Below are 14,164 nucleotides of genomic sequence, written 5' to 3'. Positions count from 1 at the left end.
AGAGTCGGACACGACTAAACGACTAAACAACAAAAATGAGGACTAGAATCTTGCTTTATTTTTAGAGGAAGAGGCAGTAGCTTAGTGGGAGAGCACATTTTTCTTGTGGAAGGTCCTAGGTTCAAATCCTGTTGTCTCGCAGGTAGGGCTGGGAAAGACACCCTCTCTGAGGCCCTGGAGAGCTGTTAAAGGTAATGGGGCCCCTGACCATGAGGTCCAGTTGTGATGAACTCTGGAGTTGCGGCGCTCATCTCGCTTTATTGGCCGAGGGAGCCGGCATACAGCTTCCGGGTCATGTGGCCAGCATGACTAAGACGCTTCTGGCAAACCAGAGCAGCGCACGGAAACGCCATTTACCTTCCCGCCGGAACGGTACCTTTTTATCTACTTGCACTTTGTCATGCTTTCGATCTGCTAGGTTGGCAGGAGCAGGGACCGAGCAACGGGAGCTCACCCCATAATGAGGATTTGAACAGCCGACCTTCTGATCGGCAAGTCCTAGGCTCTGTGGTTTAACCCACAGCGCCATCCGCGTCCCTCTGGAGACCTGTTGTCTTGGGCTAAAAAAACATTGGTTCCAGTCTTGCCCTCCAAAACAGGAGAGAACAAGTTTGTTCCATCTTTCACACGACCACTATGGGCAGCTTACAGAATAACTAAAAATATAATAAAAAACAAAACAAAAACAAACATCAAGCTTTAAAAACCTCCCTACACAGGCCTGCCTTCAGGTGTCTTCTAAAAGTTGTGTAATTCTTTTATCTCCTTGACAGCTGAAGGAAGGCCATTCCACAGGGAGGGCGCCACTACCGAGAAGGCCCTCTGCTTGGTTTTTGAAATTTATTTTTCAAAATTGAAATTGGCCTCTTCTTGGCCTCCTCTTTTCAAGGCTAAACCTAGCCAGCTCCTTCAACCGTTCCTCATAAGGTTTAGACCTTTGATCATGTTGGTTGTCATCCCTCGGGGGTTAAGATAAAATTAGGATAGAGGATCTTGTGGATTTACACACACACACACACACACACACACACACAGACTCTTGAGAGTCCCATGGACGGCAAGAAGATCAAATGCATCCATTCTTAAGGAAATCAGACCTGAGTGCTCACTGGAAGGACAGATCGTGAAGCTGAGGCTCCAGTACTTTGGCCACCTCATGAGAAGAGAAGACTCCCTGGAGAAGACACTGATGCTGGGAAAGATGGAGGGCACAAGGAGAAGGGGGCGACAGAGGACGAGATGGTTGGATAGTGTTTTTGAGGTTACCAGCATGAGTTTGACCAAACTGCGGGAGGTAGTGGAGGACAGAGGTGCCTGGCGTGCTCTGGTCCATGGGTCACGAAGAGTCGGACGCGACTAAACGACTAAACAACAACAACAACAACAACAACAACAACAACACACACACACACTTCTTTTTCGTCTTCTCTTCTTTTTCTACTTCTTTATTTTCTTCTTTTCCTTATTCTTGCTTCTTCCCTAGTTCTTTGGATTAGTTTGGCTTTCATTGAGTTTTATGCTGAAAACCCTTAATAGAAACCAATATGAAAAAATGAAGACACACACACACACAATTTACAAATAAAGCTGTATTCAATGTATGAAAGAATATATGATTTTTGACATGACTGAGAATCGCATAGCCAGGGACGGAGAACTTTAAAGCGTTAAGATCAGAAGGAGGAAAATATGAAAGCAACGAGAAGAGGCAGGAAGGAAGATCTGGAGATATGCTTCAGAGATCCAGACTATAGGGAGCCTGTAAAAATTAATAACTACAATTTGGACTATAATTTGGTTGTTTTGTTTTTAGTTTATAATTGGATTATGATTCGGGTATCTTGATTGGCTATTTTTATTGGAAAATCAATAAAAATGATTAAAAAAGAAAGAAAAAATGAAGACACAATTTCATCCCGGCAGTGGCTGGACAGGAGAGGAAGGTTAATTGTGTTGGATCTGGAATTATCATATTTATTTATTTATTCTTTTGTTCCCTGCCCATCTGGCTGCGTTTCACATCTGAACAAACGATGTCAGGAACCAAGTGGAAAATGCAGTCTTTACAGAGTGGGATTTCAGGGTGGGGGGAAGACAGTGGGAGGGTGGATATCGGGATATTCAAATACTCCAGGATTTGTAGCTTGGTGGCAGAACACCTGCCTCACGAGGTCTCAGGTTCAAACCCCGTTTAAAAAGACCAGGGAGCAGGAGGAGGGGAAAATACCTTTTTCTGTATGAGATCCAAAATATTTGCTGACACTAACCAGTGCTGGGCTAGACGGCCGGATAATTTGACCTGGCGTGAGGCAGCTTCCTAGAAGGGATGCGGGTGGCGCTGTGGGTTAAACCACAGAGCCTAGGACTTGCCTATCAGAAGGTCGGCGGTTCGAATCCCCGCGAGGGGGTGAGCTCCCACTGCTCGGTCCCTGCTCCTGCCAACCAGCAGTTCAAAAGCACATCAAAGTGCAAGTAGATAAATAGGTACCGCTCTGGCGGGAAGGTAAAACGCGTTTCCGTGCTTCTCTGGTTTGCCAGAAGCGGCTTAGTCATGCTGGCCCCATGACCCAGAAGCTGTACGCTGGCTCCCTCGGCCAATAAAACGAGATGAGCGCCGCAACCCCAGAGTCCGTCACGACTGGCCCTAATGGTCAGGGGTCCCTTTACCTTTACCTCAGACGACATTGTATAACGAGAGCAGGCTAAAGCAAGTTTGAAAAGCAAGGAATTCCTTAAAACAAAAGCAAAAAGCATGGCTTCAATTTTGTGCCCAGCTTTTGGGGAGTAAGCTTCATTGAATTTAATGGGAGTTACTTCTCAGTGGATATGTATGGGATTGCATGATAAGACATACACACACAGCTCAATGGGTTTTTGTAGCATGCATTTTATCTACTATAAACCGAGATGAGCACCGCAACCCCAGAGTCGGTCATGACTGGACCTAATGGTCAGGGGTCCCTTTACCTTTAAGGCAGCTTCCAACAAAGAGAGAAATTGTAAAAGGACTAAGTGTGGGGTGGTTCATATTTCTGCTAACAACACTGCTCTGCCCATGCGGTCCCCACCCTCCCAAAAGGGTATTGTAGATTTGGGAAGAATTTCAGAAAACACCAGCCAAAGTCGGAATGTCTCCCACATGCGGAGAGGTTTCAACATTTGGGAATTTTTTTGGTTTAGAGGGAAATGGGAGAAAGAGGCAACGAGGCAGAACTTTATAAAATTATGCGCGGTCCATCTTATGGGCTGCTTGTCACATTGATTTTATTTTTAGGAGGGAAAACTAATGCGTGGCACGGAAAAGGAAACGCAAGCCGTGGGGAACACTGATTATGTGCTTCTCGCGCTCCCATAATGCCAGACATCCAATGAAGCCGAACGTTGGACCAAAGAAAAGTATTTCACAGTTAAACTGTGGAACTCACTGCCACAAGAAGCACCAACAGCCACTGATTTTAAAAAAGACAAATTCATGGAGGAGAGGGCTATCGAGTGATGATGAGGATGATAATTTTTTTTATTTGTACCCCACCCATCTGTCTGAAGGCAGTAATTACCGTATTTTCCGATCCATAAGATGCACCTAGTTTTTAGAGGAGGAAAACGGGGGGGATTCTGAACAAAACAGTGGATGTATGATTTTTGTGGTTCATGCTGTGGCCACAGACATGTGATTTGACAGTGAGTTTGGAGTAGCCCAATGCAAAAATCCTGAGGATCCATGTGGATCCGTGCTTTGTAACCATGTTTTTGCACCATTGCGGCCCCACGCAACAGTGGGTGCGTGATATTTTTGGTGCAGGCTGCAGCCATGGACATGCTATGTGATCTGATGGTGAATTTGGGGTGACCCAATGTAAAAATCCTGAGGATGCAAGGGCTTTTACCTCCCCCTCCCAGGCAACCTCCTTTATTGCTAGCGTCCCTTATCTCGCTCCCGATCACTTGCCGATCAGCGGCTTTGTTTCAACACCCACTTCCCTCTTTCAAAAAAAAAAGCATGATCTGCTTTTCTTCCCTGGGCAATTCGGATCCAGGGCCCACACATTCGCTCCATAAGACGCATAGATATTTCCCCTTACTTTTTAGGAAGAAAAAAGTGCACCTTATGGAGCGAAAAATACGGTATCCCCAATGCCTTCGAAACATGATTTGTGGACAGCAAAAAGCAAGGAACAAACACTGTTTATATACATTAACTTAGGAGGGGGGGAAACCCCACAAAATTAGACCGCCGAAGGTTCAAGATGGATTCTCTGATGTCTGATAAGATGCTTGCTCCGGTAGAAGCTCTCTTCGCATTTGGAGCATTTGAAGGGTTTCTTCCCAATGTGGCTTCTCTGGTGTCTAAAAAGGGTGGACTTGTCGCAAAAGCGTTTGCCGCACTGGGAGCATTCAAAGGGCTTCTCCCCGGTGTGGTTTCTCTGGTGAGTGGTAAGGTGCTGGCTCTGGTTGAAGCTCTTCCCGCACTCGGAGCATGTGAACGGTTTCTCTCCCGTGTGGTTCCGCTGGTGAGTGATCAGATGTTGCCTCTGGCTGAAGCTTTTCCCGCACTCGGAACAGGCGTACGGCTTCTCTCCCGTGTGGGTCCTCCGGTGCCTGATCAGGCCGGATTTGTGGCAGAAGTTTTTCCCGCAGTCCGAGCATTTATAGGGCTTCTCCCCCGTGTGGATTCTCTTGTGTGAAATAAGGTTCGTGCTCCGGTTGAACCTCTTCCCGCAGTTCAGGCAAACGTAAGGCTTCTCTCCCGTGTGAGTTCGCTGGTGGCTGTTGAGGTCCGAGCGCCTGCGGAATATCTTCCCGCAGACCGAGCAGTCGTGCGGTTTCTCCCCCGTGTGGATTCCACGGAGGTTTGATTCGTCTCGGAGAAGCTTCTCGCTCACTGCGCTTCTGACGCGCTTCTTCCTTTTGAGGGCGCCCTGCTGGGCTGACATTTCGCAGACGTCGCCGTCGTCCAGGCAAGGGAGAAATTTGTCTCTCCACATCTCATGGCTCCGAAGCTTATCTGACTTTCCTTGGCTTCCATCTTTTTCCTCCAGTTCCAGACCCATCGCTCTACCTTGTGGGACCCAGAATAATTCTCCACCAGTAGCACACTGGTCCCTGTCACCTGCTGAAATAACAAAGGGAGATTTTTAGGAATGAACTGGAGCAACTAACCCTGGCTCCCAGTACGTTTCCGAGCACAATTCAAAGTGTTGGTGCTGACCTTTAAAGTCCTAAACGGCCTCAGCCCAGTATACCTGAAGGAGCGTCTCCACCCCCATCGTTCTGCCCGGACACTGAGGTCCAACGCCAAGGGCCTTCTGGCAGTTCGCTCCCTGCGAGAAGCTAAGTTACAGGGAACCAGGCAGAGGGCCTTCTCGGTAGTGGCACCCAACCTGTGGAATGCCCTCCCTCCAGATGTCAAAGAGAACAACAACTACCAGACTTTTAGAAGACATCTGAAGGCAGCCCTGTTTAGGGAAGCTTTTATAATAGACTATTGTATTTTAATATTCTGTTGGAAGCCACCCAGAGTGGCGGGAGAAACCCAGCCAGATGGGCGGGGAATGAATGAATGAATGAATGAATGAATGAATGAATGAATGAATAAATAAATAATATCAACCTGCTTCATTGGAGGTTTTTAGAAGGCCATCTGTCATGGATGCTTCAGCTGAGATTCCTGCATTGCGGGTGTTTGGGCCAGATGACCCTCAAAATCCTTTCCAATGCTACAATTCTATGATCCCATGAGTTAGGGGTGCAACAAGCTAAGCTGCAGAAAGAACCTCTCATTTGCAAATCATGTTCTTTCACCCAGACTGGGGGGTGGGGTTAGACCAGATGTGAAACAGGATGGTGTTTGCGTCAGAACGCCCCGCTTAAAATGAAGGGGGGGGGGAAACACTTTCGTTTTAGCGGCACCTTCCATCTGATGTTATTGCGACATCAGGTGATTGACAGGGGGAGTCCCCGCCCACCTGTTAAATTTCATCTTCAAGGCCAATCAGCTTCGTGGAGCCAAAAAGCTATCTCCAACCCAGTGATTCTATAAACGTTTAGCAGTTGATTCTCCTTTTGTCAAAGAGACAAGGCAGCTTTTCTACTAAATATTTTGGAAAGTCGTAAATTTCAGCTGAGCGTTCGCCATCTTATTGAAAAGCCCGCAACACCTGCAGAGTTCAATGTATACAGTTTGCTAGTTCTTTGTAGATTTCCAACTCCTGAAACATTTCTGGGAAATAAATCTTTTTTCTGTTTAACTCTCAAAGTGCCAGAGTTTTCTATTTTTTAAAAAAAAATCCCAGGAATGAGGACATGTCTCAGCACTGACACGAAGGGAAATGCTTTCCTCGGTTCAGGGCAGAAGGGAAGGAGAGTGTCTAATCCAGACCACCAATGAAATAATAGTAGTAGTAGTAGCAGTACAGTAGTACCTTGGATTACAGACGCTTCAGGTTACAGATGCATCAGGTTACATACGCTTCAGGTTACAGACTCCGCTAACCCAGAAATAGTACCTTGGGTTAAGAACTTTGCTTCAGGATGAGAACAGAAATCGCGTGGCGGCAGACAAGCGACAGCAGGAGACCCCATTAGCTAAAGTGGTACCTCAGGTTAAGAACAGTTTCAGGTTAAGAACGGACCTCCAGAACGAGTTAAGTTCTTAACCCAAGGTACCACTGTAATAGTAATTTTTCATTACTTATACCCCGCCCATCTGGCCAGGCCTCCCCAGCCACTCTGGGTGGCTCCCAACAGAATATTAAAAAGGTAAAGGGACCCCTGACCATTAGGTCCAGTCGTAACCGACTCTGGGGTTGCAATACTCATCTCACTTTATTGGCCGAGGGAGCTGGCATACAGCTTCCGGGTCATGTGGCCAGCATGACTAAGCCGCTTCTGGTGAACCAGAGCAGCGCACAGAAACGCCGTTTACCTTCCCGCCGGAGTGGTACCTATTTATCTGCTTGCACTTTGACGTGCTTTCGAACTGCTAGGTGGGCAGGAGCAGGGACGGAACAACAGGAGCTCACCCCGTCACGGGGATTTGAACTGCCGACCTTCTGATCGGCAAGTCCTAGGCTCTGTGGTTTAACCCACAGCGCCACCCGCGTCCCAACAGAACATTAAAAACAAGATAAAACATCAAACATTAAAAACTTCCCTAAAGCCAGTTTTGGGGGGCATTTCAATGTAGGAATGGCTAAGTCAATGCAAACAGGAACTGAACAGGAAGAGGAAACAGGTCTGTTGTGGATTGTGGATTTTTGAGGGGTTTCTCTACTAAGACCTTTCATGGGCGTCACAGAAGGGGCCGAGCGCCCCATGTTGGTGATTCCCTGCATCAGGGCATTATACCTGCTTGAAACGACAGTTCACGGCGGGGGGTGAGCCCTTACCCAGCACGCTGGAGACCCCCTCATTTCCCCGCTTGAACTCCCCACCAAGCTGCCTCTGGGTTGTTTCCGGCGTTGCCTCCACATTTCCAGCGAAGGTCACAGCAGCCTCTCGGAAGGCCCCTGGCACCTGAAATACCCGCCAACGTTTTAGTCAAGAAACAAAGCGGTCCAGACTAAGGTTACCAGATTTTTTTCAATGAATCTTGGGACCCTATATATACATACTTACTACACGTTTGGGATGTTGCTACTGCAGCGATGGCGGTGGGCTGGCATAGGGGCGTCCGCCGCCTTGACCTCAACCTCCATGTTTCCCCTTCCTCTGAGGCTTCTATCTCCTTTTTCCATGAGCCTGGGCAGCCCCTAAGTTGTACGTTCTTCGGTGGTGGTGGTGGTGGGGAAGCAGTGCGCAGTGGGTCTGGCATACAAGGCGGAGGAGGGCCAAGAGCAGCAGCGGCGGCAAGGCTCAGGCAGCATGATGCCTCCCATCCCATCGGAGCAGCCCCAATCCCATTCCTACTTGCGTGCTAGCAGGAGGGAGCAGGGATCCCTCAGCTGGAAAGGGAGGCTTCCCGTTGCCTAACTGAGAGATCCCTGCCCCCTCCTGCTTGCACGCAAGTAGGAGTTGGGAAATTGATGCTTTTGAATTATGGTGATGGAGGAGACTCTTGAGAGTCCCATGGACTGCAAGAGGATCAAACCTATCCATTCTGAAGGAAATCAGCCCTGAGTGCTCACTGGAAGGACAGATCATGAAGCTGAGGCTCCAGTACTTTGGCCACCTCATGAGAAGAGAAGACTCCCTGGAGAAGACCCTGATGTTGGGAAAGATGGAGGGCACAAGGAGAAGGGGACGACAGAGGACGAGATGGTTGGACGGTGTTCTTGAAGCTACCAGCATGAGTTTGACCAAACTGCAGGAGGCAGTGGAAGACAGGAGTGCCTGGCGTGCTCTGGTCCATGGGGTCACGAAAAGTCGGACACAACTAAACGACAACAAGAAGGAGTTGGGAGGCTGCTCCGATACCCTTCGCAGCTTAGTTGCTGGGATCAGGGAAGGTGGAGGCAGCCCGGAAGCTGCATCTTAGAGCCCCTGCATCACCATCATATGGGGACCTCCGAGCAGCTCCTGAAGCCAGCAAGGCCCAACGGCTCCGGGCTGCTGAGACTGCCACTGCTGCGTTTCCCGGGGACATTAGATGAAATCCGGGGACATTCCGCGGATGGAATTTGTCCGGGGACTTATTCAAAAATCCGGGGACTGCCCCAGAAAATGGGGACATCTGGTAGCCCTAGTCCAGACACTATTTCACAGAACGACAGAAGCGGTGAGGAACGGGATCAGACCAGAGATAAGCTCTAAGTCTGATGGATGGGTGGGACCATCGTAGCAATGTCCAGTGTTCCATTTCTAGCCGTGTAAGAATATGAGAACCTCCTGCACTCTCAGCATCCAGAACAAACTACAGCAGTGTTTCCCAACCTTTTTTGGGCAAAGGCACACTTGTTTCATGAAAAAAATCTCGAGGCACACCACCATTAGAAAATGTTTAAAAAATTAACTCTGTGCCTATATTGACTATATATAAAGTATATATAAAGTGTGTGTGTGTGTGTGTGTGTGTGTGTGTGTGTGTGTGTATATATATATATATATATATATATATATATATATATGCTTTTTTATATAAAGACTATATATAAAGTATATATAAAGACTACGGATTTGTGTCACTGCCCATTTCCATGAAAGATTTATTCATGCATTTTGCACAATGCCACAATCCCACATGCAACTTTTAAAAAGGATGGGAAACACTGGGCTATGCAGCTGAGGGTGCACCGCTTATTGCCAGCAGTGCAAAATAGCTCTGCTTTGCTAATACCTGTTTAGCTGAGTAGGAAGGAGTTACAGTCCAGCAGCGTAGTCCTGTGTTATCCTAGTGCATTGGCCTTTTCAGGAAATTGGAGTCAGCGGGCACAGTTGTGAAAGCAGGGGACAGATTGGAGGTTTCAGCCTTGGGTATCTGGATGCCTGGCCTACCCAAAGATGGAAAGCAAGGGCAGAGGAGCAGACCTGGTTGCTGTCTGACTGTATGCTTAGAGCAGGGCTGGAGAAGGGGCGTGGGGCGGGGCTGACGTTGTCGGTCATCTGGAGGCCTGCCCCGGAGAGACGGAGGCACGCACTCCCCTGGACCACCTTGACGCGCATGTCGTAACCCGGGTCACCTCAGTCGTGCGAATGTGCACCCAGCCAGGCCTCCCCCGCCGCGCTTCCCATTGCTGGGATTTGCCCGGCTTTCAATCTCAAGGGAGGGAGGGAGGCTGCTCAAGACGCGAGTCGGAGGGGCGGCCTTCCGGCGGCTACGAGGGAGGATTTCGCCCCGCCGCCTCCACGACCAGGCCTTCGCTTCACCCAGGCGCCCCATCCCTCCACCTTTTGCACGCGCCTCCTTCCCGCACGCTTATGCACCCGTTCTTACGTGCAAAAGGCGGCGGCAACTGCAGCTCCTCCTCCTCTAGAGACGAGGCGGGCGCTTGCTGCTGCTGCTGCCACTCGCTGGAAGCTCGCGATGGCTCTCCGTCAGCGAAGGCTTAATGGTTCCTCCCCTCCTCCTCCCCCCCCCCCCCGCTTCTGGGCCGAATGGTACAGCCGGAGAAAGAGCGACACTCGAACTCCCGTGAGGAGGAGGAGCCTCCGACTCCCCTTAACACCTTCCGCGCCAGCTGCGGCTCTCCCTCTCTTACAACAGCCCTTCGCATTTCAAGCGGTATCTCCTACCACTTTAAAGAGCGGCAATTTACCCCCCCAAGGAATCCTGGGAACTGTATTTTGTTAAGGGTGCTGAGAACCGTTAGACTCCCACGGCACACCAGGCAACAACTTGCGGCACACTAGTGTGCCGCGGAACACCGGTTGGGAAACACTGAACTACAGTTCCCATAATTCTTTGCGTGGGGGGGGGGGGAATCAAGGCTGTTTACGTGATTTTAACCACACTTGTAAAGTAACAGAAACTATGGACAATTTAGACGGATAAAAAATGTGGATATCGGACTGATATGCAGTTGTAAATATTGATATTAGGACCCCATGGAGGGGATTGGGGGGGAAGTCCTGAGATTCAGAGTAATCTCTTTACATGGCTTTTTTTATAATTGACTTTAAGTTTATAATTTCTAAAATCAAACAATTATTATAAAAAAACAAAAAGGAAAAGAGGAGAATTAGGATAGCTATCTTCTAATAAAGGTTGTCACAAGGAAGATGGAGCGAGCTTGTGTTCTCCTGCTCTGGAAGGTAGGACTCGAGCACATGGCTTCAAGTTACAAGAAAGGAGGTTTCAGCTAAACATCCGGAAGAACTGATGGTCAACAAAGGGCATGGCCTGAGAAGGGTCCTGAGGGCCAGAGAGAGGTCTGCATTTGGCCCCTCTGTGCCTGAGGCTCCCCACCCTTGGTCTCCACCCTTTTTAAGGTGTGACACTCAGACCTTTGCGCCACAACTGCCTCAGGGGAAAATCCCAGGATGAGGCCCTCTCACCTCTTTCTCCGCCTCCTGGTGCCTCAGGAGGAATTCCTCTGCCAGGGCCAGGGCCTGGACACAGCCCTCTGAGCCTCGCTCCTTCACCCAGCTCCCCATTTCCGAGGGCAGCACAGCCAGGAACTGCTCCAGGATCACCAGGTCCAGGATCTGCTCCTTGGTGTGCTTCTCTGGCCTCAGCCACTGATGGCAAAGCTCCCTCAGGAGCCCGTAGACCTCGCGAGGACTCCGGGCGTCCCGGTAGCAGAGCTGCCTGAAAAGCCGACGCTGGGCCTCTGTGCTGGCGGAGTCCTCCATCTTTATCGCTGGTCCAACATCGCCAGTGGCGCCCGCCCTCCTATCATCTTGCTGGGCTGCTCTGTTAAAAGGAAGGACCCCATCCTGGCTCTGTTCTTGAGTCCCTTGGCTGACGGCCTCTGCCCTCTCACAGCGAGACAGGGCACTCTTGTCTTCACTGCACGGCACGGCTTCTGGCAGCTGTGGGTCGCCCTCGCCAGAGTGAGGGGTCTGCACCGCCTTCAGGAATTCCTGCCACTGGGCTTCCCAGCGGAGCGACGACAGACCCTCGCCTGGCTCCTGCTTAACGCGCTGCAGCTCTTCCCAGCGTTTGGGGACCCCAATGGCCGCTGACTGGGAGTCTGGGGAGCTATCTCCTGCCCCTGTTGCCTCTTTGAGGCCCTGAAGCACCTCTGGCTCCATCTTCATCTCTGGGTCCTTGCTTTCATCCGGCTCGGCCTGCAGCTGGAGAGTCAGGGAAGGAGACCTATCTGCTTGCTCCACCGCCATCCCTCCTCCCAGGCTTAGCCCGAGGCCTCTTGCCCCTGTCCCGCAACGCCGCTGGGAACCAGAGCTGCTGTGTCGACGCAAAAGGGGGTTCAGAAGGGCGCCTTCAGAGATGCCTCATCCCCGGCCCGCAGAAAGGTCATTCAGAAGCAGGTGGGTGACAAACCACTCACCCTGAAGGGAAAGAGACAAACAACCTTGAGTCAGCAAAAGAGGTTTAAAGACACTCTCAAGGCAAATTTTTAAAAAATCTAGCACAGTGGTACCTCTGGTTACGTACTTAATTCGTTCCGGAGGTCCGTTCTTAACCTGAAACTGTTCTTAACCTGAAGCACCACTTTAGCTAATGGGGCCTCCCACTGCCACCATGTGATTTCTGTTCTCATCCTGAAGCAAAGTTCTTAACCCAAGGTACTATTTCTGGGTAAGCGGAGTCTGTAACCTGAAGTGTCTGTAACCTGAAGCATATGTAACCCTGTACAGTGGTACCTCTGTATCCAGAATCCATTCTGGAAGTACGTTTGACTTCCAAAAAGTTTGGAAACCAAGGCACGGCTTCCAATTGGCTGCAGGAAGCTCCTGCAGCCAATCGGAAGCCACAGAACCCACACTGAATGCTTAGGTTCCAAAGAACGTTCGCAAATCGGAACACTCACTTCTGGGTTCACGGCGTTCGGGAGCCAAAGGCGTTCGACGTCTGAGGTACGACTGTATAAGCACTGATAACTGGGAAACACTGGCCTGTGAGCACTCCAATTGGAGAACAGCCTTTACCAAAGGTGTGGATCCAGAATGGCCTCCACAGCCACTTACGGACTCACTCTTAAAACTGGTTTCATGAAAGACAATCTTACTTGGTTACGAGGGATCGCCTCAGAAGAAGAAGACAAATGGCCTTGAGGAAGGATGTGCAGATGCGTGCACAGAACTGAGTGATTCTGAGGAATGGCTTTCTCTTTGGGGTACACAGAATTAAAGGCTGGCAACATTTCACTGGAGAGCCAGGGTGGCGTAATGGTTAGAATGCTGGACTGGGAGAACAGGGTTCGAATCCCCGCTCGTTGGGTGATCTTGGGCCAGTCACAGTCTCCCCTCTCCACCAGCCCCTCTCCACCAGCAATCTGTATCCTCTCCATCAGCAGGTTGCAGGTTTGATCCCTGCAAGGGACAATGGCATATTCTTGCATTCCAAGTGTCCCTATTTTCCAGGGACATCCCTGATTTAGAGAAGCCATCCCAGTTTCTGGATTTGATCCCGGAATGTCCCACTTTTTCTTAGGACGTCCCTATTTTCATTGGAGAAACATTGGAGGGTATGGAGCTATCCGACCCCTGAGCCATCTGAAGGCGATCCTGTATAGGGGAGGTTTTTTTAAAAAAAATGTTTTTATGTATGTTGGAAGCTGTCCAGAGTAGCTGGGGCAACCCAGTCAGATGTGTGGGGTATAAATAGTAAAATTATCATTATGGAATGATTTTCATAGGAAAAACGTTGGAGGGTCTGGGGGGTGGGACTAGATGATGCTCAGGGTCCCTTCCAATTCTAGGATTCTATAATTCTTTTGAACCTGCCCCCCTCTCCCAAGAAAGACCCGGCCCCTCCTCTCCCCCCACCAGCAAACCCACTTTTAAATGCGCTTTTCACGCGCTCTAGCAACAGCCACTGACCTGCCTGCAGCTTCTGGCAAACAGCATTCACAAGCCGCTTTTGCAGAAACATTTCGTGGAAGGTGGGGGAAACGCAAGGCAGGAAGTTGCTCCCACTATTGACACCCCCCTGTTCCCCCATTTCCTGCCTCTCTAAGAATCCAGCCTTTCAAACCCCCGCCGCCGCGTGGCTCTCTAAGGCAGTGTTTCCCAACCAGTGTTCCGCGGCACACTAGTGTGCCGCGATACGTTGCCTGGTGTGCCGCGGGAAAAATTGGCGGGGGGGGGGGGAATAAAGGGGAAAAAAATTATTCCCCCACCGCCAGGCGTGGGGCTGGGGCGGGGGAAGCCCGAGCTTCCCCCTCCCCCAGAACGGGACCCAGAGCCATGCCGAAGCTGTGCGCAGCTTTGGCATCGCTCTGGGAGCTTGCGGGGCTGGGGGAGGAGGAAGCCCTCCGCCAGCCTCCAAACCATGTCGGGAGACAGCGGGATGGCGCGCTGCGCCTCTCCCGCTGTCCCCCGAGTTTGCAGGGCTGGCGATGGGGAGGAGCAGGCTTCTCCCCCCGCCAGCCTTCCAGCCAAGTCGGGGGGCAGCGGCAAGGGCGCGCTGCGCCTCTCCCGCTGTCCCCCGAGTTTGCGGGGCTGGCGACGGGGAGGAGCAGGCTTCTCCCCCCGCCAGCCTTCCAGCCAAGTCGGGGGGCAGCGGGAAGGGCGCGCTGGGTTTCTCTGCTGTCCCGGACGGCTTTCAAAAGCCTGCCTTCAAAAGCCGTCCGGGACAGCGGAGAAACGCGCTGCCTTTCTC

At 50.6% G+C, this 14,164-nt stretch overlaps 1 protein-coding gene across 1 annotated transcript in view; it reads right to left on the bottom strand.

Annotated features, from left to right (window-relative positions):
• Positions 1-1,571: 1,571 nt before the first annotated feature.
• The window catches only part of LOC114591085 (uncharacterized), a 52,243-nt gene continuing 39,650 nt past the window's right edge, over positions 1,572-14,164 (bottom strand). Inside the window, exons 17-19 of the mRNA XM_077923621.1 lie at positions 10,933-11,831; positions 7,389-7,515; positions 1,572-5,113 (exon numbers count right to left, since the gene is read on the bottom strand). Coding sequence (XP_077779747.1) covers positions 4,227-5,113; positions 7,389-7,515; positions 10,933-11,831 — 1,913 coding nt within the window. The 3' untranslated portion in view covers positions 1,572-4,226. The remainder of the gene's footprint in view (positions 5,114-7,388; positions 7,516-10,932; positions 11,832-14,164) is intronic.

Source organism: Podarcis muralis, chromosome 2 (assembly GCF_964188315.1).
Source record: "Podarcis muralis chromosome 2, rPodMur119.hap1.1, whole genome shotgun sequence".
Classification (NCBI taxonomy): domain Eukaryota; kingdom Metazoa; phylum Chordata; class Lepidosauria; order Squamata; family Lacertidae; genus Podarcis; species Podarcis muralis.
The sequence above is the reverse complement of the archived record's forward strand: the minus strand, read 5'-3'. Positions and strand labels throughout refer to the sequence as shown.